General features: G+C 58.1%; 2 protein-coding genes across 4 annotated transcripts in view; one reads left to right on the top strand and one right to left on the bottom strand.

The window, feature by feature from the left end:
- The window catches only part of NPRL3 (NPR3 like, GATOR1 complex subunit), a 37,588-nt gene extending 23,611 nt beyond the window's left edge, over positions 1-13,977 (top strand). For all 3 annotated transcript variants that reach the window (XM_079781365.1, XM_079781364.1, XM_079781366.1), the window contains 7 exons: positions 4,950-5,087; positions 6,284-6,440; positions 9,161-9,267; positions 9,798-9,927; positions 11,920-12,109; positions 12,715-12,907; positions 13,808-13,977. In XM_079781365.1, coding sequence (XP_079637491.1) covers positions 4,950-5,087; positions 6,284-6,440; positions 9,161-9,267; positions 9,798-9,927; positions 11,920-12,109; positions 12,715-12,907; positions 13,808-13,973 — 1,081 coding nt within the window. In that variant the 3' untranslated portion in view covers positions 13,974-13,977. The remainder of the gene's footprint in view (positions 1-4,949; positions 5,088-6,283; positions 6,441-9,160; positions 9,268-9,797; positions 9,928-11,919; positions 12,110-12,714; positions 12,908-13,807) is intronic.
- Positions 13,978-14,779: 802 nt separating this feature from the next.
- Positions 14,780-23,318, bottom strand: MPG (N-methylpurine DNA glycosylase). The gene is made up of 4 exons (XM_079781376.1): positions 23,199-23,318; positions 20,966-21,187; positions 18,161-18,365; positions 14,780-15,162 (listed from the first exon to the last, which is right to left on the bottom strand). Exons 1-4 carry the CDS (start codon positions 23,220-23,222, stop codon positions 14,786-14,788), a joined length of 828 nt encoding a protein of 275 aa, XP_079637502.1. The 5' UTR covers positions 23,223-23,318; the 3' UTR covers positions 14,780-14,785.
- Between the last annotated feature and the right edge of the window lie 299 nt (positions 23,319-23,617).

Below are 23,617 nucleotides of genomic sequence, written 5' to 3'. Positions count from 1 at the left end.
TGGCCCCACTCCTGCGGAATGGACTGCACCTTGGAGCTAAGAAAGGGAGGCTGACTTCCTGTTACTGATCAGGCAGCATAACAAACAGATAGCGACTTCCTGACAGATCCCTGGGAAAGGGTTTCTCAGAGCTGAATTGAGAGACAGGAAGCTGTGAGACTTAGCGGTGTTGGAGATTGGGATGGGACTTCTCAAAGGAATTGTTCTGAGTTTGGTGTTTTAATTAAAATACAGGGACCCAGCCAGAGCGGCTCAGTGGTTGAGCGTCAACCTATGAACCAGGAGGTCACGGTTCGATTCCTGGTCAGGGCACACGCCTGGGTTGCAAGCTTGATCCCCAGTGTGCAAAAGGCAGCCGATCAGTGATTCTCTCTCATCATTGATGTTTCTATCTCTCTCTCCCTCTCCCTTCCTCTCTGAAACCAATAAAAATATATTTTAAAATAATAATAAAATCCAGGATTATGGTGTGGCTGAGCGGCCTGGTGGCCCCTGCCCAAGGACCTAAATATCTGCGAATGCAGGCTGGCAGTGTGAATCCCTCCTGTGTCTTCCTGTGGAACTTGGTGACCTCAGTGATAGCATGCCATTCCTTTGTGTGACCGTCAGGTTGTGTCTCCCATGAGGTCAGGGACCTCCCTTCACGTCCTGACGCAGCCCTTGTGCTTGGTGTGTGGAGAAGCACAGCTCGCCCACTACTAGTTGAAAGGAGTAAATAGGAGTCACGTCTCTGTGGATTCCGTGGGACTTGAAGTGTTTGCCTGACTGGTTCTCCATTGTTAACGGGCCTGTAGTGGGGTCTGCGAGGCTGGCGACTCTGCCCGCTCCTCACTGCCTCACACTGCTGCCTGTCCAGAGCAGTATAGGCCCACAGACACCTCCACGAATATCCTGGGAGTTTTAGTTCCTATTTCCATGAAGTGTACCTGCATTGAAACTTTGGTTTGAAATTTCAAGGTGGGCCTTTTGGAGCCCACCCAGACCTCTTGGATCAGGTGCGGGGTCCCACTGCATGCCCTGGGAAGCCCGGCTGCGTGAGACAAAGGGACTAGAAGGTCAGGGCGAGCTTTGAAGGTCTCTGGCCTGGGGCAGGAAGAAGGGTGACTAAAGCATGAGTCAGTAGTTAGCCAGAGGTTAGGAACTGAAAGGCTTTCTCAGATGCTGAGATCTGAGGGTAATGGGATAAGCTTGTGCACATTTCTATCTGGGGGTGAGAGATAAGCATATTTTGGGCTGGTGTGTAGCCTCATGCACAGTCATCGCTCCAGGGCTGGGTCTGGTGGGAGCGTGCGTGTATCTCTTGTCGCAGATAGGGCTTGGCTCTCCCTTCTGGCCCAGAGCTGTGTGAGGGGCTGGATAAGCCTCACATGGGGACAGCATTTTTCCTACAGTAATTCCAGATCAAACTATTAGCTGCCCTACAAAGAGAAGTACAAGCCTAGTAGGAACTTTTAGGGCCCAAAGCCCTACTCTGCTAGTCATGTCTTAAAACTGTATTTTACAAACAAAACAAAACTGTGCTTTACAAACAGGCACAAACCTTTTTCTTCCTCCTCCTGACAGATTTCAGGGCAATTCCAGCTCACCTCTGGATGTGGGAAGCTTACAGGGCTTCTCTGGGAGCTTGGGGGCCATTCTCTCTCTTGCTGACTAGTTCTAGGGTTTCCCAGGAATTCTGGGGTCTGCGGCTGGCCCTCTGAGATGCTGCTGGGGTGGCATTCAGGATCTCCATGCTGTTTGTAGAGAGGCACCACCATCGGTGCAAAGTGTTCCAGGGGAGGAGGTTGCTGGCAGGTGAGCAAATGCTTGGAAAAGTGTAGAAACATCCTCATGGAAACCAGGAAATCAATGTGGGTATTTCCCCCCCTCCCCCCCAAAAAAGGACCTCATGCCATTGTATACCAGACGATATGGCTTGGGATGGCTGACATGTGGAGTTACTCTAGGGGCCTAATTCATTTCCCCCTGCATCCAAATCAGGCACTTGCTGTTGTCTCTCCATGAGGTTTGTTCCAAACCCCAAACACCTGTCCCCCCTGCACACCCCGCACCCTCCTCTGCTTGTTCCCTTTCCTACAGCTCTCTCCAGCTTCTTATGTTCCATACAGTTTGCTTTCCCGACACCACTGAGTCAGAGCCCCCCAAATGTAAGGCTGTAAGTTTTACCCCAGGAGCCTGAACCAGTGCTTGCAGCCTCAGCCCATGTCAGGTCGTTGGCAGTTTGCACGTGGCATCACTGGGCACCTGGGTGGATCAAAACCAGCTACCTTCAAAATGCTAGGAATCTGTTCAATTCTGATTCTGTGGTGCTTGACCAGCTACTCTGAGCCATATGCTGAAGAGGACAACTCAAAAATAGAAAGACCTTTATTTTCGATGAACCAGCCAGAAACAGGAGGAGCCTGGCTATTTCATTCTCCCTACAGCCCCTGGTTTGCCTCATTGCTCTGTTTTGTAGGTGGATGCTGAGAGCATAAATATTGCTCACTTAATCAAGTGGAGCAACTAACTTGGGTCCCCCGGGCAACTCTCTCATGGTGTGACCTTCGCTTCCTTAAGAGGCTGCGCTGTGTCAGGGTTTGACGCCCAGCCAGCAAGACCTTCGGCCAAGGGAGGGCACGACTACGGGAGCCTTCGTCTGCCGAGATGTACTGCTTAGCACTCAGTTCTAGAAGAAGCCGAGAGTGGGATCTTCCTCTGGGGCCTTGGGGAAAGGCCCTGCGTCTGTTCCCCAAATCGTGACACATCAGATCTGTCCATACGTTTCACCCCGTGGGGCTGGCACACCAGCAGCGACCAAACCGTGGTCTTCTCGACTCAGCCACAGCCTCCAGCCCCCCAGCCTCTGCAGTTAGGGGTGCTGCTTGGTGGCATTGAGATCCTGGGAGAGCGGCAGGGGTGTTCCCAATGCCCCCGAGGCAGGGCAGGCAGGGAGCGTTTGGGAGCTGTGGGGCAGTTTGCAGTGAGCAAACGGTTGGTGTTGGCAGAACTCCTAGGAGTAGCTGAGGGTGACAAATGTGCTCTGTATTCTTCCCACTGTGCTCTCTGTCCGTTACCCATTCCCTGCTTGAGAGAATACAGACTTACTTTTGCATTTGAAACTGCTGACCACAGATTCAGCCAGCCCTCCGGCAGACCTGGGGGGAGAAGCATGGGAATGTTGGTCTGCTGCTTGAGGCTTCAGGGAAGAGACTGTAAGAACAGCCGGTGGGTGTGGGGAGTGAGGGCCATAGAGCTGCTTCCCAGCATCGTGTACTTGAATGCCCCCAAGAGAGGTCTGGGACCTGGGTGAAGTGCAGCTCCCACCAAACCTCTCCAAGCCACTGGCCTGCCCCACACTCGGCTGGATGTGGGCATCTTGGTCTGTCCAGCCAACTGGGAATAGGATTTCAGGGTTGGAATGTGATGGAGAGAGCACCGCCTACCCTAGCTGGGTCAGGGCAGGCAGGGCAGGCCAGGCCTTCACAGTGGGCTCAGGTCCCCTCTCATCCACCTGCTGCGGGATAGCGAGGATCAGCCGTGGGGACTTGGCTCAAGCAGTTGCCTCTCTTTTGTGTCAAACACCAAGTGCTTCCAGTACTGAGTGCAGGGGCTGAGCAGCCAGGCTGTGGGAGGAGGTCAAGCCGGCTTCCCTGCCGGGGAGTTTCAGAAGCTCCTGCTGGAAACAGCCCCTCTGTATGTGGTTCTCCAGCCGCCGGGAGCCCGCTCTCTGGGCAAAGGCTGCTTGAGGGAGTCCACCAGAGCAGGAAGCGCATTCCTCAGGCCCCTCTCCTTCCTTCATTTGTGAGGTGCTTCTCAGTGCCCCCCAAGTATACGGAGTCACCCATGCTGTGAGCAGTGAACAAGACACAAGGCCACCTCCTGACTGCATTCTGGTCGAGGAAACAGCTTACCCAGCAGACAAGTAGGTGTGTCCTATGGTCAAGTGCTCAAGGCAGGTGAACAGTGAGCAGTCAGATTGCCTGGGGGGCTGCGCCCGTGCCTGCGGGGGTTCACCTCGCCGAGAAAGTGGCACTTGAGTTGAAACCTGAAGGAGGGAAGGAGCTCCTGGCACCTAGAGGGAGACTTACAGTCAAGGGCAAGTACAAGGGCCCTAAAACAGCAGGGTGGCTGGTGTATCTGGGTCTACCTGGGGTAGGGACAAGGTCAGAGAACGTGGGCACATCACTCAAGGCTCCTGGCATTTGGGGGTCTTGGCTGGAACTGCCGAGGTGGAAGCCATGGGGCTGTGGGGGAGGGCGGATACAGGGGGCCAGTGCTGAGGACTGGACTTTGTAGGTCCCTGCAGGTGGTGCAGACAAGTTTGCTGATGGTTTGAGGCAGGCTGTGAGAGAAGCGAGGAGTCAGGGACAGAGCTGCTGTGTTTGGTCTGAGCTAGGTGCTAGGTTTGGGCCTGACAGAACCAAATTGCCCTCACTGAGGCTGGTTTTGACGTTGCTGAGGTGCACCTGGGCGCTCTGGCATCTGCAGGGAGGGGGGCACTATGTGCTCCTCCCTGACAGGATGGCCTATGGGACTTGGCACCCCCGCCCTTCCTCTGCTGCCCACGGCTCCTTTTGGGAGACAGGCCTTGCCCTGCCTGCCTGCCACCTCTGATGGGGATGGGGCTCTCATCAGGGGTGCGGGAAGAGGCGAGAGAAAGAACACCCCCGCATCAGAGGCATTGAGCCTCTGAGAGAACACAGGCTTCCCTTGTGCCCTCGCACTCTGATTGGACTACGGCGTCCAGGGCTAGCTAGCAATACAACATTCTCCTCTTCCACATGCTGAGGTCTGGAAAGATGCTTTCTAGCCCTGGGGGTCTCCACTTGTAGTTTCCTCCGAGCAACAGGAGCAGTGGACTGGGAAGAAGTGCCTCAGGCGGGGTTTTGTGTGATGTGTGTGTCTGGGTAGAAGTTGCTGTGTGAATGGGCCATGGCACCGACAGAAATGGAGCCTGCCGTCTGCAGCTTGTGTACGTCTGGCGTGGTGCGGCTGCACATCAACAGCTGGCTGGAGGTGAGCTTCTGCCTGCCCCACAAGATCCACTACGCTGCTGCAAGCCTCATCCCCCCGGAAGCCATCGAGCGGAGCCTGAAGGCCATTCGGTGAGTGCCAGCCCCATGCACACTCCCTTCAGGGCCCCTTCTCTCTGCCTGAGGTTTCACCAATTGCTTCGTTCCAGAAGTTCTTTTCTTCCTGCCACAGAAATTGGCAGGTAAGGCTCTCCTGTTTATAGAAGTAAAAACACATGTTTTTGTGTCTGGTTTTGTATAGAAATGATCAGCTCCAGGTTTTCCCTGGGCCGTCTGGGCACTGCCTGGGTGGGCAGGCTCCGTGCTGAGGTCCTGGGTACTGTGAAGTCGAGCATCCTGGGGGAAAGACGTACCATTGGAGCGATATCGTTGTCATGGTGTTGCTCACCAGTTCCTCTTACATTTGAATTTGAACTTGCGGGATCTCCTGTTTCTTAATTTAATAGATTCCCTGCAAGGAAAGAGCTGAGCCCAATCTCCTTCTGCCTCAGCCCCCAACCAAGTCCTCAGTTTCCTTAAATATTTTTTAACTAAAAAAAGAAATCTGGGCACATTACAGAAAATGTGCAGGTGGAAGAAAGCCAAGCACTGCCTCATTCTCTCTCCCTCCCCCAGTCTGTGCTCCAGGTCAATATCTTTCCTCCTGGTTTCCTTGCTAAGCATATTTTTATGTAGTTCTATTCATAGTCTCAGCAGCGATTTTACTTTTCCCATATTTGGGACTCTTTTCTTTAGGAAAGATTCATTTATTTTTTCAATCACAAATGTTTGCAGGGCAATCCCAGCAGTGGGAGATGGAATCTGGTTGTCAGACCTTCCTCAGTTTTTTAAAAAAATCTGTTTTTATTGATTTTATAGAGCGAGGAAGGGAGAGGGAGAAAGAGAGAAACATTGATGAGAGAAACATCTATGTACCGCCTCCTGCACGCCCCCTACTGGGGATTGAGCCCGCAACAGGGGCCTGTGCCCTGATTGGGAATCAAACCGGGGACCTCTTGGTGCATGGGGCGACAATCAACTGAGCCACCCTTACTGGGCAGACCTTCTTCAGTTTTGTTGTAATTTTTTCTTTCTTTCTGTGAGTGACAGGGATCCTTGCAGATGTGTAGAGGCCCTTGGACTTACCACTGCCCTTGTCTCTAATCCCTCCTGTGGCCTCTCCTTCTGAGGTTCAGTGCCTGGGCCCCAGCTGCACCTTGTGTTCCAGTGCACGCCTGGGGCAGGGGGCCTGTGTCTCACATGTCCTCTGACCGGACTCTGCCCCACAGCCCGTACCATGCCCTGCTGCTGCTCAGTGACGAGAAATCCCTGCTGGGCGAGCTCCCACTCGACTGCTCCCCGGCCCTGGTGCGTGTGATCAAGACCACGTCTGCCGTGAAGAACCTGCAGCAGCTGGCCCAGGATGCAGACCTGGCCTTGCTGCAGGTATTGCTCGAGGGCCCTGGGGGGACACCCTGGATAGGGAAGGATAGGTGGGAGAAAGGTCTGGGTACAGCAAAGCAGAGGACCCTTGTTTGAAGGTGGGAGGTGTTGGGGTGTCAGGAAAGCAGGCTGCCTCCATCCAGATAAGAGCCAGTGACAGGTGGCTCCGGGGTTGGCTGGAGGTTCTGAAATCTGAGTCAGGTCTGGATCGGGACTGACTTGCTCTTCCTTTGAGGGTGGTGAGGCTGCAGCAGAGAGGAGTGAGGCCCTGCGGTGCTGGGAAGATGCCAGGACAGGGTGGCTAGAGGTACACAGCATGTGGCCACAAGAGAAAGCAGTACTGCATCCTCAAAGTAGGGGAAGTGACAGCAGGACACTACATGGGCCTGCCCACATGCAGAGCCAGGACCTAACCTCATGGCCTTGACCACTCCCCTGCAGTGCTGAAGCATGTGCTTGTGGGATGCCCTTTCTGATTGGATGGAGGCCCCCTCGCCCTGGCGGTGGATCTGGTTGGAGCCTGGGCAGGGGTCAGGAGCTTCCAAGGAAAAGCACAGGAAGCAATTGCAGGCCAAGGGCAGGGGCTCCTCTGGTTCCGGTGTCGGTGAGCACTGTGTGGCCACCAGAGGGCAGCCTGTCCTGTCCCAGGGACGTGTAGTTCCTGTGACGGCCACTGGGCGGCAGTTGTCTCAGGCTAGGCCAGTGGTCGGCAAACTCATTAGTCAACAGAGCCAAATATCAACAGTACAACGATTGAAATTTCTTTTGAGAGCCGAAAACCGACTTCTGCGCATGGGCCACGAAGTTTCAATCGCACTGTACGTGCGCACCCGCACGTGGTATTTTGTGGAAGAGCCACACTCAAGCGGCCAAAGAGCCGCATGTGGTTCGCGAGCCGCAGTTTGCCGACCACTGGGCTAGGCTGAGGAGGAGCACAGGCGAGAGAGAGGCTGGCCCACCTGGGCCCCTGAGGAAAGCTTGTCCAACAAGGACTCTCAGGCTGTTTCCCCAAAGCAGTCATTTTGGATTCTGCCATCCAGAACAAGGCCTTCCATCCTCTGTACCTCACGGCCTCTGTCGGCCCCTGTGAGAATGTTTATTGGGTTCTGCCTTGGTGTTTCATAGGGGCTCTATTGAGGACCACGTCCTGCTTGCCTTCATAGCAGACACGAAACAACCTTAAATGTGCTCACTGTTCTGTAAGTGCTGCAGAGCTGTGTGCTGACCAGTGCTGGCCAGTGGCAGATATCTGCGTCTTCGCAGCTCCCATTTCAAGCTTTGAAAGAAGCTGACCTTCTGTCCACTGAGGCTGCCCAACATGAAGTCTGTCTGTACACCGCGCCTCCCCCTTGCTCGCAGTCTCTTTGGACAAAGACAAAGCTTTGATGACGTCTCCTTTGCTTCCCTGCCCCGGCCTTCATGGGGAGAAACTTGTTTCCTTGCTGGTGTGGTTGTACGGAAGCTCCCTGAGGCCCAGCCCTGGTGGTGGACTCACCACGCTCTGGGAGTCCAGCTTCCTACGGCAGGTGGCCCAGTGGAGAGCCGTGTCCGCGTCAGGTGTGAATGTCACCCGTCTGCAAGTAAATGGGATTGCTCTAGCCATGATAGAATTAATATGTTCTTACAAAAGTTCAAATAGGACACAAATTACAGACCCAAAAAAGAGAAAGTCCGCACAATCCCAATCCCAGACATAACTGCTGTGGATTCCTCCGGGTCTTTCTCCTAGGTTCACGCATTATCTTTGAATAACAAAATTTGGATCACACTGTACATTACTTGTGATTGCCTAAACAATGCCCATAGACCTCCACCTCCTAATCCCCAGGACCTGTGTGGGACTTCGCAGGTGTGATTAAGGACCTTGAGGTGTGGCGATGGTCCTGTATCATCCGGGTGGGCCCAGTGTCATCACAAGGGCCCTTGTAAGAGGGAGGCGGAGGGAAATTTGACTCTAGAAGAGGAGGTGGGGGTGTGACCATGATGAGGCCACATGCCAAGGAATGCTGCAGCTAGCAGAGGCAAAAACAGATTCTTCCCGAGAGCCTGGAGGGGGCTGCCTGCCAGCACCTCGGCTCCGGGCATGTGCTAGTGGTGGTAGACTTCGGGACTCCAGAATGGTGCTCTGACTGTGGGGAGACGCGGGAGGTGGAGACCACTGGGTGGGGTGGGGGCCGAGATGGAGGAGAGTGGGCGTGTCCTTGCTTTAGAGTAAATGTCAGTGGGGCTTGGGATGAGAGAAGAGGGTCAGTGATGGAACGGAAATGTCTGTTGTGTTCAGGTTGGTGGTGCCACTGGAGGTCCCATGTGCCGAAATGAGGTAGATAGAGGTGTCCTTGGCAGTGTTGCAGGCATTGCATGCAGGTGGGGTGACTCACCCCCGTGGAGGCACTCGGTGATGGTAAAGAGAGAACCTGCCTCTGCCAGGATGTCCAGCCGAGCCCCTGGCTCAGCTGAGTTTACCCTGTGATCCTGGGTGTCCCAAATGTCCCTGTGCGTGTAGGACCTTCCCTCCATGCCAGCCAGGACAGTACGGGCCCTAAAAGGAAATGACAGTCCCAAACGGCACAGGGACCAGTGATCAAAGCCGTGTTGCTCTGAACATAGAGAACGCTGTGTGTGCTGGCTGTGCCCAGCCCCCTGGGGGAGGTTGGGTAGTCAGAGAGAAGCCCCAGCGGGTCAGCCTCCCAGCACAGTGCTGCCAGCTCCTCCCCTGCCTGCAGGTTTTCCAGCTTGCAGCTCACCTGGTGTACTGGGGCAAGGCCATCATCATCTACCCGCTGTGTGAGAACAACGTCTACATGCTTTCTCCCAACGCCAGCGTGTGTCTGTGAGTACCTCTGGCTGCCAGAGCCCAGGGTTCGAATGGGAAGGGGGTGTGGCTGGCAGGGCCTTCCAGGGGGTGCTCTCCAGGTTAGCCAGGACTTCACTGGGACCAGATGCCTGGCCTCTGCTGTGCCCAGGTTCTAATTCGGGCCTGGTCCAGCACCACATGGGCCTGTGCGCCCCTGGCACCTACAGCTTCAGGAAGGGCCTGCGCCTGCCATGTCTGCAGCCAGTGAGCTCTGTATGGGGTGCCTGATGGGTGGCCAGGAGCCTTGGCCTTTATTCCAGAGCTTAGAGGGGCTGTGGGGTGGCCTGTGCCCATGGCTTCTGCCACCCCTTGAAGGAAAGCAGCTGGGATCTGTCCTCATTGTACCCATCCTGACCTTCCCACTATGCCATTGCACCCATTCTCACCTCCCCACTGTGCTGCAGGTCCCTGCTGCCTACCACAGGCTCAGGGCAAGGGCCCAAGTGCGGTGAATATGATGGGGAGGTCGCTGGGCTCATGGACACACTTGTCTCACCTGTCTCCAGGTACTCCCCACTGGCTGAGCAGTTCTCCCACCAGTTCCCGTCTCATGACCTGCCATCTGTCCTTGCTAAGTTCTCCTTGCCCGTCTCCTTGTCAGAGTTTAGGAACCCCCTCGCCCCCCCTGTGCAAGAGGTGAGTCACAGGAGCTGGGAGCCCAGGAACCACCCACCCAGATTGGCTCCTGGTCTAAGGGCCCTCTGTGCTGCACCCTTAGCTCTGGTTCAGGGGATGGGAGGGGCCTTGTGGTGTAGGTGGTGCATGCCCTACCAGGGTAACAAAAAGCTGGCTCCCCAGCCAGGCCACCTGCAGATGCTTCACCAGTGACCCAACACTTAGGCAGTCACAGCTCCCTCCCCCTCCCCTGCCCCCATGGAGCCCACCCTGGCTGCAGTGGATTGTTGTTAGTGTTAAAACCCCAGAAGAGGCCCAGTCAGGACAGTGCTAATCTTTCCTGGGGGACAGAGCCACCTGGTGCCCCTTTCTGGGCCTGGGTCCCACAGATGGAGGATGCTGAGGTGGTTTTGTTGTCACTGAGCCTGGGCCCGCCCTCCTTTCCCTTCCGTCGTGGTCCAGGTGGTCCCTGGGTCTAGGCTCACTGGTACCCAGAATCTCATCCACGACGACCTGGAGAGGATAGGCCTAGGATAGAACCCACCTGGTGATCTGGATCAGGGTGAGGGGCTGGGGGCTGGGCGGGGGGGTCCTAGGAGGTGTGAGGCATGGGGAGTGAATGGGTGAGCTCCATCTATGTCTGGCAGGGTTGAGTGTGGCCTGGATCTTCCCTTCACTGGACACCTGGGGCTCTGGGCAGGGACCCAGGGCAGGGCCAGATGGAGCAGGTGTCAGAGATGGGGCCAGGTGTTCTCAAAAGTTAAGTATTTCCTTTAATAAGCAGCAGATCTGTTAGACAAAACCAATTTTTAGAAGCAAGCCCTTTCCTTTGTGAAATTGTGAATGAGAAGGCGATCCTGGTTCCGCAGTTCATTTAGATGCGGAGTGAGACAGAGCTCTAAATGCCGTCTTTCATGGAGCCTCTGGGCTCCAGGAGCTGTGCCAGGTCGTGGCAGCTGAAAGAAAGACACATCTTGCATCTGCACCCTCCCCCTCTCCAGCAGAGACTTCCTGATGGTCTGGAAAGTGGGTGGGTTTTTCAGGCCAGGCCTGTGGGGCAGCCTCATGCCTTGTCATGGGGCCGAGAGAGAGAGCTGGATTTGGTTGCACAGCCCTGGGGTAAGGCTGCCTGCCTCTCACCCCTCCAGCTGGAGGCCTGGAATATGCTCGTCAGTGCTTTGGAGCCTCTGTTTTATTTCTTAATTTAATTTCAAATTCAGTTTACAATTCTGTTCAGTTTTATTTGGTTTTACCAGGTCATACATGCCCATGGTACACCCCTATTTCCATGCCTGGTCAGCCAGCCCCTCCCAGGAGGGGACCTCCAAAGATGAGCAAGTGGATGTGTGTGTCTGAGAACACGGACTCCATCTGGGAGCATTTTCCTTCTCACCTGTGCTGGAGCTGTGTCCCCACAGGGCTCACTGCTCCTACTTAGGTGCCAGCCTGTGGGAGAGGGGTGGGTGCCATGCCCTGCGCACTGTACAGCTCAGCAGAGGTCCGTCCCCGGGAAGGCTTTGTGTTGAGCTGCGGAGAGGACTTGCTGCTCTCAGGGCGGCTACCCACAGCTTCTTTCTGCAACGTCACAGGGAAGGGGTTCCACAGGCCCAGCTCTGTGTGGTGGGGCTTGCGTGGCAGGGCCCAGTGGCCTGGGGGAGACAGGGTAGCAGAGGGGTAGCTCTGAGCTGGGAGGGCGCATGGCCTCCATGTCACAGGCCCTGCTCCTCAGCTCTGGGCAAGAAAGGCCTGACACTAGGGCAGCCCGGGGGTGTGGTGGGAGCGAGTGCAAATATGGCCTCGCTGCTCTCCCAGCCTCGCTGCCTTCCCTGGGGTTAGGCTCGCAGAGCCAGCCAGTAGCTAAGAGCTCCTTCCTGAGGCCCCTGGAGCTCATGCACCCCCTGATCGCCAGTGTGACCTGTGGGGTCGTGTCTTAGGCCATGCTCAGGAAGGGAACAGGGTGGTGGTGGGGTCAGCCTCCCCCAGTGCCCCAGGCCTCACACTGCTGTCCCGCAGACCCAGCTCATTCAGATGGTAGTGTGGATGCTGCAGCACAGGCTCCTGGTCCAGCTGCACACCTACGTTTGCCTGATGGCCTCACCCAGCCAGGACGAGCCCCGCCTGCGCGAGGATGAGGTCCCCTTCACTACCAGGGTCAGCGGCCGCAGCCTCAGCACACCCAATGCCCTCAGCTTTGGCTCCCCAAGTAGGAATCCCTTCCCAGGGCATCAATCTGGTGGTGGTGGTGGCGGGTGGTCGAGCACCTGGGGAACACTTGGGAGTGGTGGCCAAGAGGTCCAACAAGGGCGCTGCTCGGAATGGCCCCCATGCACACCCTGCCTCCCATGCGGGCGGCTGAGTCCCCACGCAGCCTTCCTAAGGAGGACAGGAGACCCGTCTCTGCTTTCCTGCTCCTCTGTGGCTCCGAGGAGGCTGTATCTTTGGGCTCTTGAGCAGGGGCTTGCTCAAGGCAGGAGTAGCCTGCCCCGGCCTGCCCTGTCATCCATCACTGGGGGGACAATGGAAACCTCTGCCCCAGGGCCTATGAGGAGACAGTGACTGCCCTGTCCCTTCTTGAAAGAGCCGTGTGGCCATAGCGTGCCCCCAAAGGCAGCAGCCACTGCCACGCCCCAAGTCCCTGGGCGTGGGGAAGAGGAGGGGCTGGAAGGCTTTGCGGGCGGTGCCTCCCCAGGCTGAGGCTTGGCCTCCGGCCTCAGGTTCAGGGCGAAGACCTGTCCAGCCCCTCATGCCTATTGGGTGGGAGGGATGTCCTGGGGGGTGGGCTGCTCTCTGACCCGTGCCCACCCACAGCCAGCAGTGACGACATGACGCTCACTAGCCCCAGCATGGACAACTCCAGCGCAGAGCTTCTCCCCAGTGGAGACTCCCCGCTGAACAAGAGGATGACAGAGAACCTGCTGGCCAGCCTGTCAGAGCACGAGCGGGCAGCCATCCTCAGTGTGCCTGCAGCCCAGAACCCCGAGGACCTCCGCATGTTTGCCAGGTGGGAGCGGGGCCACAGGTGGGCTAGGCCCAAGTCTAGGGAGGGTCAGGACAGGAAGTGGATGGGGCTATACCCAGCAACCCGCAACTTAAATCCATTGATGACAAATAGCACTCGCTGGTCGAGGGGATGTCTCATACACTTGGGTGTCCCTGCCTGCCACCTGTGCGTGCCAGGCGTGCGTTCAGTCTGTTGCTGAGACACCGGTCTGTGCCTCTGTCTTCAGGAGTCTCTCCAGGACTTCCTGGGCGTTGGTCACTTCCCTGGAAGCAGCAGCAAGTTCTCATCCTCATGGGCTTGGCAGTGATTTTTCCCAGGACTTAGCCTGGGGGCGGGGGATCCACATCCCCACATTATAGGTGACACAGACTTGGTCACACCCACCCAATTTGGGGCACTGTAGATGTATGGTTTTCTGGAGGAGGTCAGACTGTCGGGGACTGAGCCCCCAGCTAAGAACCACACGCCAGGCAGCTCTTTCAAGCAGCTGGTCCAGGCCTCTGTTCAGTCCCAGGCTGAGACACCCCGTAGAGCAGTGACCCCATTTGGATCCAGAGCCACATGGGACTCGCTGCCAAGTAGAATGAAAAAGAGAAGCCTCCACAGACCTGTCCCCCTGCACTGCCCACCCATGTCAATGCTGAGGGTGGGGGCGACCCTCGGGCTCAAGTGGGCTCTGGGGTTTGAACAGGAATGTGTTCTCACAGACCCACGTCAGAGAGCCATGGTGGGCAACAGGCCCAGGACACTTGCCTGCTCCTGTTGGGGGGTTGGGGTGGGCACGGGCAGCTGCCTCCTGGGCCTCTGAGACGCCCTCACCAGCTCTGTTTTGGCCTGTGGGCCGCTCAGCGGCTGTTGGAACAGAGGCCAGCCTGGGCTTGTGCCCCCCCTCCCCTCCAGGCTCCTGCAGTACTTCCGTGGCCGCCACCACCTAGAGGAGATCATGTACAACGAGAACACAAGGCGCTCGCAGCTGCTCATGCTCTTCGACAAGTTCCGCAGTGTGCTGGTGGTGACCACCCATGAGGACCCAGTCATCGCCGTCTTCCAGGCACTGCTGACGTGAGCCTGGCCGAGGATCAGAGGCAGGCAGCTGCAGTGCATGGGGGCACCAGCATCTCCCACCCCAGGGCTCCCTCCCGACCTGGCCTGAGTCCTTCTAGCCCTGTGACCCGACTTCAGCCTGGGTCAGCTGCCTCATGGGGCTGCTACCCTCTGCATTCTCACTTGTCTAGTCCTCAAAACAGACCCAGTATCTGAGCTGAGGTGAGGCTCTGAGCTGGGGGAGCCGGCCAGGACTCGTGCTCTGAGTGAGGCTGCATGCTTCCCACACAGATTTGGGCCACGTGTTTCTCTGACCTCCCTTCCATTCCTGCCTGTGTTCCCTGGACCCTTCCACTGCTGCCCTTCCAAGACTGAGGGCCCAGGCCCGGCCTGGCCTGTTGGCCCAGCACCGCCCCATTCCTCCCAGCTTGCTGTGCGCCTTCCATGGTCATCTCTACCCCGGCCCTCACCACAGCCACCAGGAGGCCCATGCCTTAGCCATCTGCTCCCCTTTGCCTCCTGAGGCATGAGGACCTGGGCTCGTCCACGATGCTTACTTGGCTCCCCCGTGGGGGTGGCTCTGCACTGGTGTTCCCAGTCCTCCCTCAAGGGTGGGGGTGCAGTAGCCTTCATCGGGTCTGAGGAAGGCAGTGCCCCTGCTGGGCCTGGCTCTAGGTGCCCTGCTGCACACGCAGCCCCTGACATCCACATCCTGGAGGAGGAACTGATCATTGAGGGGGCCTCTGGCTGAGACACAAGTGACACGTTTTCTAGAAATAAAGCATTTATTTGGTTTGTAAACAATTAAAAAGCCTGTCCTTAGCAGGCCCTTGCTTAGACCTGTGTGTTCTGCTCAGCTACTCTGTCCACAACACTGACCCAGGGGCTGCCCTGGATATAGAAGCGCAGGGGCTTCTGGGTCCACTCTCCTGCGTTGCCGATGCCCACTCGGGCTGCTGCCACCACAGCTGGCTCCCTGGGCCCCGCGGGGCTGTGCTCTAGCCACACAGCCTTGTCGGCGGTCAGATCTCGTTGGTCGAAGCTCTTGTCGATGGCCAGGGCCTGACAGAGCTTGGAGGGGCCACTGCAGAGCTCACGGTCTTTGAGGGCTCGGCCGGTACTGCCTTTCCGGTAGGAACTGCGAAGCTGCCGCATGGTCTCCAGGCCCCCCAGGGGCTCCAGTGCTCGCAGCAAGACACATGCTCCATCCCCTATGGGACAGACAGACAGACAGTGATTGGCTCTCCCTACCCAGGGCACAGCCAGTGCTGCAGGGATGATGCAGCTGCCTCCCTGAGCACCCTGTACTCATTCACAGTTCACACCCACTTCCTACACACCTGCACCCACAAGGCCCCGGGTGGGGCCTCCATGAAGCCAGAGGGCCTGACCACCAGCTCAGGAGAATCAGTGAAAGGCATCACAAGGGCTTGCAGTTGGCCTCTTGGCTTCCTCTGGTTTGGTGACCAGCAGCAGCTTTGAGGTTGGCAAAGGAAACCCCAAATGGCTGGTCCTCCTGGGCATGGTCATCTCTACCCAGGCCCAGGGTTCCCCCATCTGCCTCTACACACTCAGTGTCTATTGGGCAAGCCAGAAGTTGGCTCAGAGCAGCTAGCAGTGTGCATAGGATGCCGGGAGACTTAACAGGACAGGAGGAGGTGCCTGCTAATAGCACCCCCCCTTTGGGATCCTTTCTGGCCCACCAGTCCAGAATACTTCAGCAAATTGACACCCTGGGCCCAAGAAGACACATTTGTCCAAATTCCCTTGGCCCTGCATGGCTAGGGGCAGTGATGACCTGGACCCTGGCCAGAGAAGCCCCAATCCCAGCAAGGCCACTCTCCTGAGACACCAGCTCTGCTGACTCACGTTGGCCTACCCTTCTACCTGGGGGTCTGAGCTCAGCCTGAGGGGTGGCCAGGCCAGTCCCCACTCTTGGGCCTCAGCGTACAGGCCTCATCAGCAGCTGGGAGAACCCTGAGTGGATGCAGCAGCTACACTCCCTGCACAGCCAGCAGCTGGCAGGTGGGGTTTTTGTGATCAGATGCTTTTAACCAGGCAGTTTTCAAAGAACCTCAAGATATACTAAGGGCAGCCTGGCCGGCATGGCTCAGTGGTTGAGCATTGACTTATGATCCAGGAGGTCAGTTTGATTCCTGGTCAGGGCACATGTCTAGGTTGTGGGCTTGATCCCCAGTGTGGGGTGTGCAGGAGGCAGCCGATCCATGATTCTCTCTCATCATTGATGTTTCTATCTCTCCTTCCTTCCTCTCTGAAATCAGTAAAAAAAAAAAAAAAAAAAAAAAAAGATATACTAAGGGCAGACCTAGCCGGTTTGGCTCCGTGGCTAGAGCACTGGCCTGCAGACAAGGGTCCCAGGTTCGATTCTAGTCAAGGGCACGTACCTTGGTTGCAGGCTCGATCCCTGGCCCTGGTGGGGGCTCATGTGGGAGTCAACCGATTAATGTGTTTCTCTCACATCCATGTTTCTCTTTCTCTTTGTCCTCCTCTCTTCCACTCTCTAAAAATCAATGGAAAATTTGATCCTCGGGGGAGGATGAACAAAAACAAACAAAAAATAAAGATATACTAAGGGCAAGCAAAGACTTGAAGTTCCAGTCCCTCTAATTGCTGGGCCCTGCCCAGCCCACCAGCCTCAGGGCTTCTTCTGTCCATGCCGAGCTGCTGTAGGTATAGCACGTCCCTCACTCTCTCACCTCCCACATGGGCTGAAGGAGCAGCCTACCCGCTCCATCCCATGCCCCCTCTCCTGGGACGCATCTGACATAAAATCAGAACACCTAACTTTCTTCCCACCGAGTCTCCAGTCTCACCTCTACTCCACCTGCACCACCTGTTGGCCCTGGCAGTCCCACCGAACTGCCTCCTGGTCATCTCTGCACTGCGCCCACCCTGAGGGCAGGCAAGGCGTGGAGCTCCAACTTGGCCCCCTCTCCCTTGATGCACCTGGATAGCCGTTGGCCCTGACTCTGTACCCATGTGGTTTGCTGCTCTCCTGAACCAGGTGTTCCTGGGGCATGCTGGTCATGTGTCCAGAAAGTAATAACGCCACCTCCCACATCTGCCCTGCCCACCCTCAGAAGCCCTGGCTCCTCCCTCCCTTGCTGACCACAGCCTCAGACACCTCTGGACTCAGTCTCTCTCCTTATCTGAGTTCAGCCCCACCTCACAGGACGACCAAAACAAGCTCCAGAGTGAGAACAGGCCCTGGGGGTGCTCCCCGCCATCCTGATGTCCAGCCACTCAGTTTCCCTCAACACCCTTTTAGTGCCAGGCAAATGGCCAGCCGGGTTATCCAGCCCTCATGCCCTTGCAGCTCTGGCAATGAACACCCCCAGCTGCCCTCTAGCAGTCACAGCTCCCACGGCCCTGGAATCATTCAACAAGTGTGTCTGACTTACAGCACACCAAACCCATCCCCACTGGCCTCCTCAGCATTCGTTCATCTTGGGATCAGCATGAGGCTTGGCAGACAGACAGACGCGGGGACTGGAAGCCAGCGTGGGCTGGGCAGACCCTGCTCCCGTCAGCAGTGGCTCTGATAAGATGGTGCTGTGGGCTCTTTCGAGCACAGACCACCCAGAAAGCATAGCCACCCGCTCACAAAGTGCAGAGGCCACCCGGACAGGTCCCACGAGCTGAGTGGGTTCTGGGAGCTCTAGTCCAGCATCTTCCCCCTTGGCACTACTGACAGTGGGGCGAATGGCTTTTTGTGATGGGGGGTCTCCTATGCATTGTGAGCTGTTCAGCACCAACCCACCAGCTGTGATGACCAAAAATGCCTCCAGACAATGCCAAATGTTCCTCCAGGGTGGCAGAATCATCCCTGGTTGAGAACCGATTCAGACCCCATAACTCAACTCAAATGGATTTCACCCTCCTTTTCCCACAACCAGCCCCTCGAGTCTACCCTGGCCTGTTGGTGACACCAGGTCTGAGCTCTGGAGCCAGCGGTGGCCTCATGGAACCTGTGTGCTATGTGTTCAGGTCAACCCATGACCTCTATTTCATGGGGGTCCCCAGCCCCTCTGACCACCCTGTGACTACGGCCAGAGTTCCTGAACCCTGACCTAGCCCAGCAATGGCACCTGCTTACTCAAACACCTGCCCCACCCTGGTCTTCCCAAGGGTCTGCCAGCCGAGGGGGCTGTGTCCAGGCCTCCTGCTCCAGCCCCCAGCACTGCTCACCTTGGCTGGAGACATTCATGCAGAAGTACATGCCATAGATGAAGTACACATACAGGGTCCCCGGCTTCATGAACATGCCGCGGTTGCGGGGGGTCTGCCGGCCACCCCTCGAGTGGGCAGCTTCATCCTCTGGCCCCAAATATGCCTCAGTCTCAACAATGCGGCCACGGAGCTCTGTGCCATCGTCGAGTCGCCGGACCAAGACCTGTGGGCGCCAGTGTCAGCTCAGGACACGAAGGGTGGTTCCCTCCACCTGACAGTCCACAGCCTGGACTGTACCTCCCTAGCTCTGGGCACACCAGGCCAGCCAGGGCAGACCTAGCCGGTTTGGCTCAGTGACCCCCCAATGTCCCTCTGTCTTGGTGGACCTCTAGACAACAGACCTTGTTCACTGAGTGTCTTGTCCATAGGTTGCAGCCATTTCAAGCTCTGGCCTTTGCTGGGCTGCAAACCAGCATTAGTGAATTCATCCACTCCATGTCCTCTCAGGCCCTCCATCACACCGCCTCCTCCCCCCAGGCTCCCCCTGAACTTAGATGCTTAGGCTGGGGCAGGGCAGCATGGAGGACACCCCAGTGTTGTCCCACCATGGCTGCCTGCGGACTAAACACAAAGTACTGTCACACTCAGCTCCTGCCACCAGCTGAAAGGCCTTTCTGAGCAGCAGTACTGGCTGCCCGCCGTGCTCCTGGCCGAACCCTGGCCTGGGTGTAGCCAGCTCCACAGGAATGGGGTCACGTGGGCAGTGGGCCAGGAAGATGAGCCTGGCTGCAGTTGGCTTGGACAGTACCCTGGGCAAGGGTGGGGAGGAGGGGACAGAGGGGCCAGCCGAGGACAGGGGCAGTTGCCAGGGATTGTGACGGGAGGGAGGGGGGCAAAGGGGGCAGCGGGTGCCCTCAGGCCAGCAGAGCACCTAGGAGGGCCGCCCAGGGGAGCCAGACCTGTGAGTGCTGAGCATGCGGAGTCAATGCTCCCGAGCCGGAGCCTTTCTGCCCTCTGGAGGGGACTGTTTCCGGGCTGCACAGCACAATATGGCCCAGAGTCCAAAGCTCCAGGCCTGACTCGACCACTGGTCATGGGTTGACCCGAACACATTGTACACAGGTTCCATGAGGCCACCACTGGTTCACAGTGGGGCTTTGGGGGCAGCCACCTCCCCATGGATGTGCCCAGCACCTGCCCTGTCCTTAGGCCAGAGCAATCAGTTGGACAGCCGAGCCACCCCTGCCTTAGCCCAGGGAGCCCAGTGTGTCTGCGGCCAGGATCCGCGTCACGGGACAGGGAGGCGAGTGCTGAAGCTGGACACGCTGGGACAGTGTTGGAGGAGGCCTTCCTGAGACACAGAGGAGGAAAGAAGGGGGCTGATGCCCCCCCGGGAGCCCATCTCCAGGCACGAAGAGGAAGCCCCATTCCATCTCAGATGAGGCCTCGCTTCCATCCTTCCAGGGGGTCAAGGGGGCTCCTCCATGAGCCTCGCTCTCCTGTTTCCACACCTCCAGAGGCCAACGGGGTGCCTGCCCTTCGGAGGGGAGCTTCTCATGGCTCTTTTCTCACTGTTGTTTTTCAACTTGCATTTTCCCCTCTGAATTTCATTCTGATAAAACTTCCAGATAGTAGATGTTGGTCGCCTCCCATGCCCATTACAAACACATCTCCTTACTGGTGGAGGGTCCTGGGGGAGGCAACACCTTCTCAGACAAGAGGGCGACTTGAGAGCGGTCTGGGTGCCATGGCAACTCCTTGCTCCTCGCAATGACCTGCAGAGGGATGACCCGAGCCTGGCCTCGTGGTCTGCAAGGACATCCACGGGGAGGCTGTCCTCCCTGACCACAGGACACAGTGCGAAACCCGCCTCTGCTGGAGACCGCCCTCTCTACCCTCGGGCTCGAGCGGGCACGATGGGGGCCTAAGGAAACGGACACGCTGAGGCCTTAGGCCCTTGACCTGACGCAGGGACTCCTCTGCCCCATGAGCCACTGTATGTGAGAGCATACGCCCTCATTATGTAGGGTTCTTTTAGGACCTTTTGCCCCTGCAGCTGAAAGACAGGTCTGGCCCTTCCCCACGAAGTCCTACTTGAGGTTACGCTCCACCAGCTCACATTGTAGGATCTGCTGCTTTCAGCACCCAGCTCCTGGTGCCTTTTTCTATTAGTCACAGAAACGGATCCGCTTGGCCACTGTAACCTAAAGGTGGTCTCATGGAATCTCGAAGAGGACCAAAACCCACATGCTGCTCCAGACAGAGGTGGCCCAAACTCTGCTGTTGCTGGCACACGGGCCCTGCACCATCCCTGCTTCCCAGGCTAGACCCGAGCCTGCTCTGAGCTACAGGGCTGGCGGGGAGCCAGCACTAGCACTGTGAGCTGCCGTGGTGAGCAGGAAGCGGTGTGTCAAGGCAGTCCTGACACTGGGCAGTCCGTAGGCCATGGCCACTGCTCTCATGTGGCTAAACGCTCTCACTATTACACAGACAAGCTACAGAGGGGCACTGTGCCAGGGGACGGGGGGACAAAGTTAGCCCCCCACAGACACCGGGCCAGCACTTGAAAGATACCTGCCCCGAGGGCAATACCAGGTGGAGGCCAGTGTCCTCACAATCTCAGCATTCGTCCCAACTGGTTCCAGACCCACCCCATCCCAGATGACTGAGGTGAAGCTACCAGTGTGGGCAAAGCAGCTAACTGCGTGAGGACAAGCCGGGCCAAGTCAGGGACGCAAGCCCGGTGGTGAGAGGTCTGGTGCCCACAGACGTTGCACGGTGACGGCCACTTCGGCAGAGGCCACGTCACTACATCCACATTACCTGTCCCAGAAACGCCCGGGCCAGGGGGACTGCAGGCTGGTCGAAGAAGTCTAGTCCCAGTCGAGCAGGGGGATCTCTTGGGCTTGAGAAATAGATACTGCGCTGGGGACCCAGAGCCAGGCGGGGCTCCTTGGGGGAGGGTGTCGGGGTTCCATCTGGTGGGCTCTGATGCTGCTCTGCCTCCAGAAGTCGCTGCTTTTTTTGCCCCAGTTTGCGGGAAAGCTGTTACAGGAAAGAACCAAATAAAGCGTCTGAATAGGAGCGGGCAGAGGGCTGTGCGGTGGAGTCAGGCTTGCAGCTCCAGGACGGTATCTGACTGCCTGCCTCAGTTTCCTCATCTGCAAAATGAGGGCGACCATGTTGTGCAAACAGAACGCCAGACCCGATGTGCTCAGTGCCTGGCTCAAGAAGGTCCCAGGAGGCCGTGGGGGAAAGAGTGCATGTGAGGAGAGGTTGGTGGCAGCAGGGACCGGGTCAGGGTGACCATGCCTCACACACCCGCCACATGCAGGACATGTACAACTCTGGCAACGGGCTGCAGGCCCAGGGAGGGGACGGTGGGCACCCACGGCTGGCACAGGAGGGCTGGTATCCTCTGATCCCCATTTATCCTATGGATCCCAAATGGATTCTGAGCTTGCTTTTGGAACCCTTCAGACCTTAACCAGGAATTTGGTGGGGGAATGGATTGAGGGTGTGACACCCAACACCCCCCTCCCCCACCAGCTGACACATCCACTGTGCCACACCCCGCCGCAGAATGGCCTAGAAGGTCTGACACACACGGGTGGGTGAACACCAGGCTGACCACCTGCTTGGCCCAACTCCAAGCTCATGACCGCTCCCCCCCACCCCCAGCGAGTCCCCAGTTGTCCTCTGCCTCATGGCCCAGGGTGTCAGAATAAGTAGGGCAAAGGTGAGGTCTCCTGAGGGATGAGGAGGGTCACTTTCTGCCTCCTACCTGCCACACGGACGCCGCTCCCACCAAGGAAAGCTGAGCACACACCCTGGCTGCTCTGGGAACGGCTGACCTCCCCAGAGCAGGGGGAGATGAAGGAGCAGGGGGGCAGCAGGGCCTGGGAGCACCCCCTCAAGGGCTGCTCTGCAGCAGGACCCGTGTCTCCCGAGCATGTGACAGACCCATTATTTTTAACATAAGTGCTGACGCTCCGTGGCAAGTGGAGGCCGCCAGTCTGCTGAGAATGGACGCTGACGTGACCGTCTTTGCAGCCCAGCCCGTCTGCCAATCCCCACCAGGGGCTCAGACTCTGGGACGCTGACGGCCCGGCTCTCCCCCTGAGTGTGGCCCCCGGCCTGCCCCATGGCACTCGGGTCACTCTGGGTCCCTGCCCTGGCCCACCCTGGGTGGTGGGGCACTCATATGGCTGCCCGGGGACCGAGGCTCAGACAGGCCTCAGCTTCCCCATCACACACCTAGGATTTGAAACTGCCTCAGGCCTTCGTGGAGATGGTGATGCAGGCTGTTTGACCCGAGGGTGACCCTGCTGTTGCACCCAAGGGGGGGGGGGGGTGTCTCAAACCGTGCACCTGGGGGCCTCACTCGCATCGCCTGGCCCTGGTTAGGAATGAGGGTTCCCTGGGTGAGAAGCACCAGAAAATGACCTAAGGTACCCTCCTGTTTCCTCATCGATGGTAACGGAACCAACCACATCTGCCCTGAGAGAAGCCAGGGGAGCACTTGGCTGGCAGACAGCAGGCACTCAATGACGGGCGGGAGCACTGTCCACTAGGAATACCTCGGGGCCAAGCCTGGGATAAGAGTTTCTTGCCAGGCTGAGGGGCCTGGCCTGGATGCGGGTGTCCAAGGGAGCCACCAGCCCTGCACCAAAACCTGGGCTAACCGGGAGTTAGTAAGTAAAGGGAGAGCACCGATCCGGCTGTGACAGACACGAGGGCCAACTGCGAGGCCAGGCAGGCCGGCTCCCGGGGAGGCAGCATCTGAGCTGGGCCCAAGTGCCAGCATTTAACCGGTGTCGGGGTCTCTTCCCACACCTCCCTGGAGACCTCGGACCGGGCCTCGACTTTTTTTTCTGGCAAACGTAGCTCGGCCAGGAGCCCGACCCCGCCGGCAGGCGCTCGCCTAGGAGCCGCAGACCCAGTCGGGGGCCGCCGAGCGCACGTTACCGGTTTTCCGCGGGTGGGGCGACTCCGGTAAGATTTCCGCCCTCGGAGACGGACCCTCGGCCGCGCCTGGAGCGAGAAACGCGCTCACCTGGGTCGCGCTCCGCACGGGCATCCCGCGGCCGGGGCCAGGCCTCCTGCGGGACCGGCCACCCCCGGCGGAGCCCACCCTGCAGCCGCCCCCGGAAGCTCCGCCGCGGCCGGGGGTGGGGCCGGCGCCTGCGCAGAGGAGGGCGGCCTCGGGAGCGGGCGCCGACTCCGCCCCGCAGGAGGGGCCGGGCGGGGCCACGCCGAGGTGGTTCCGCGGGACCCGGGCTCCCGGGAGATCCCCTGGCCCGGCGCCTCACCTCCCATCCTGGACGCAGGCCCGGGAGTGCTGGGGCTCTGCGGGGTGAGACGGGGAGGAAGCGGCTGGGGCTGGGCGAGACCCGCCGCTCCCAGGGACCTGCCTCCGCCCCGCCTGCGCTCCGCTCCCCCCGTAGCCGTAGAGCCCACTCCTCCACCAGCCGG

The sequence above is a fragment of the Cnephaeus nilssonii genome (genome assembly GCF_951640355.1).
Source record: "Cnephaeus nilssonii genome assembly, chromosome: 2".
Lineage (NCBI taxonomy): Eukaryota > Metazoa > Chordata > Mammalia > Chiroptera > Vespertilionidae > Cnephaeus > Cnephaeus nilssonii.
Note: the sequence above shows the minus strand (reverse complement) of the source record. Positions and strands in the feature narration are given on the sequence as shown.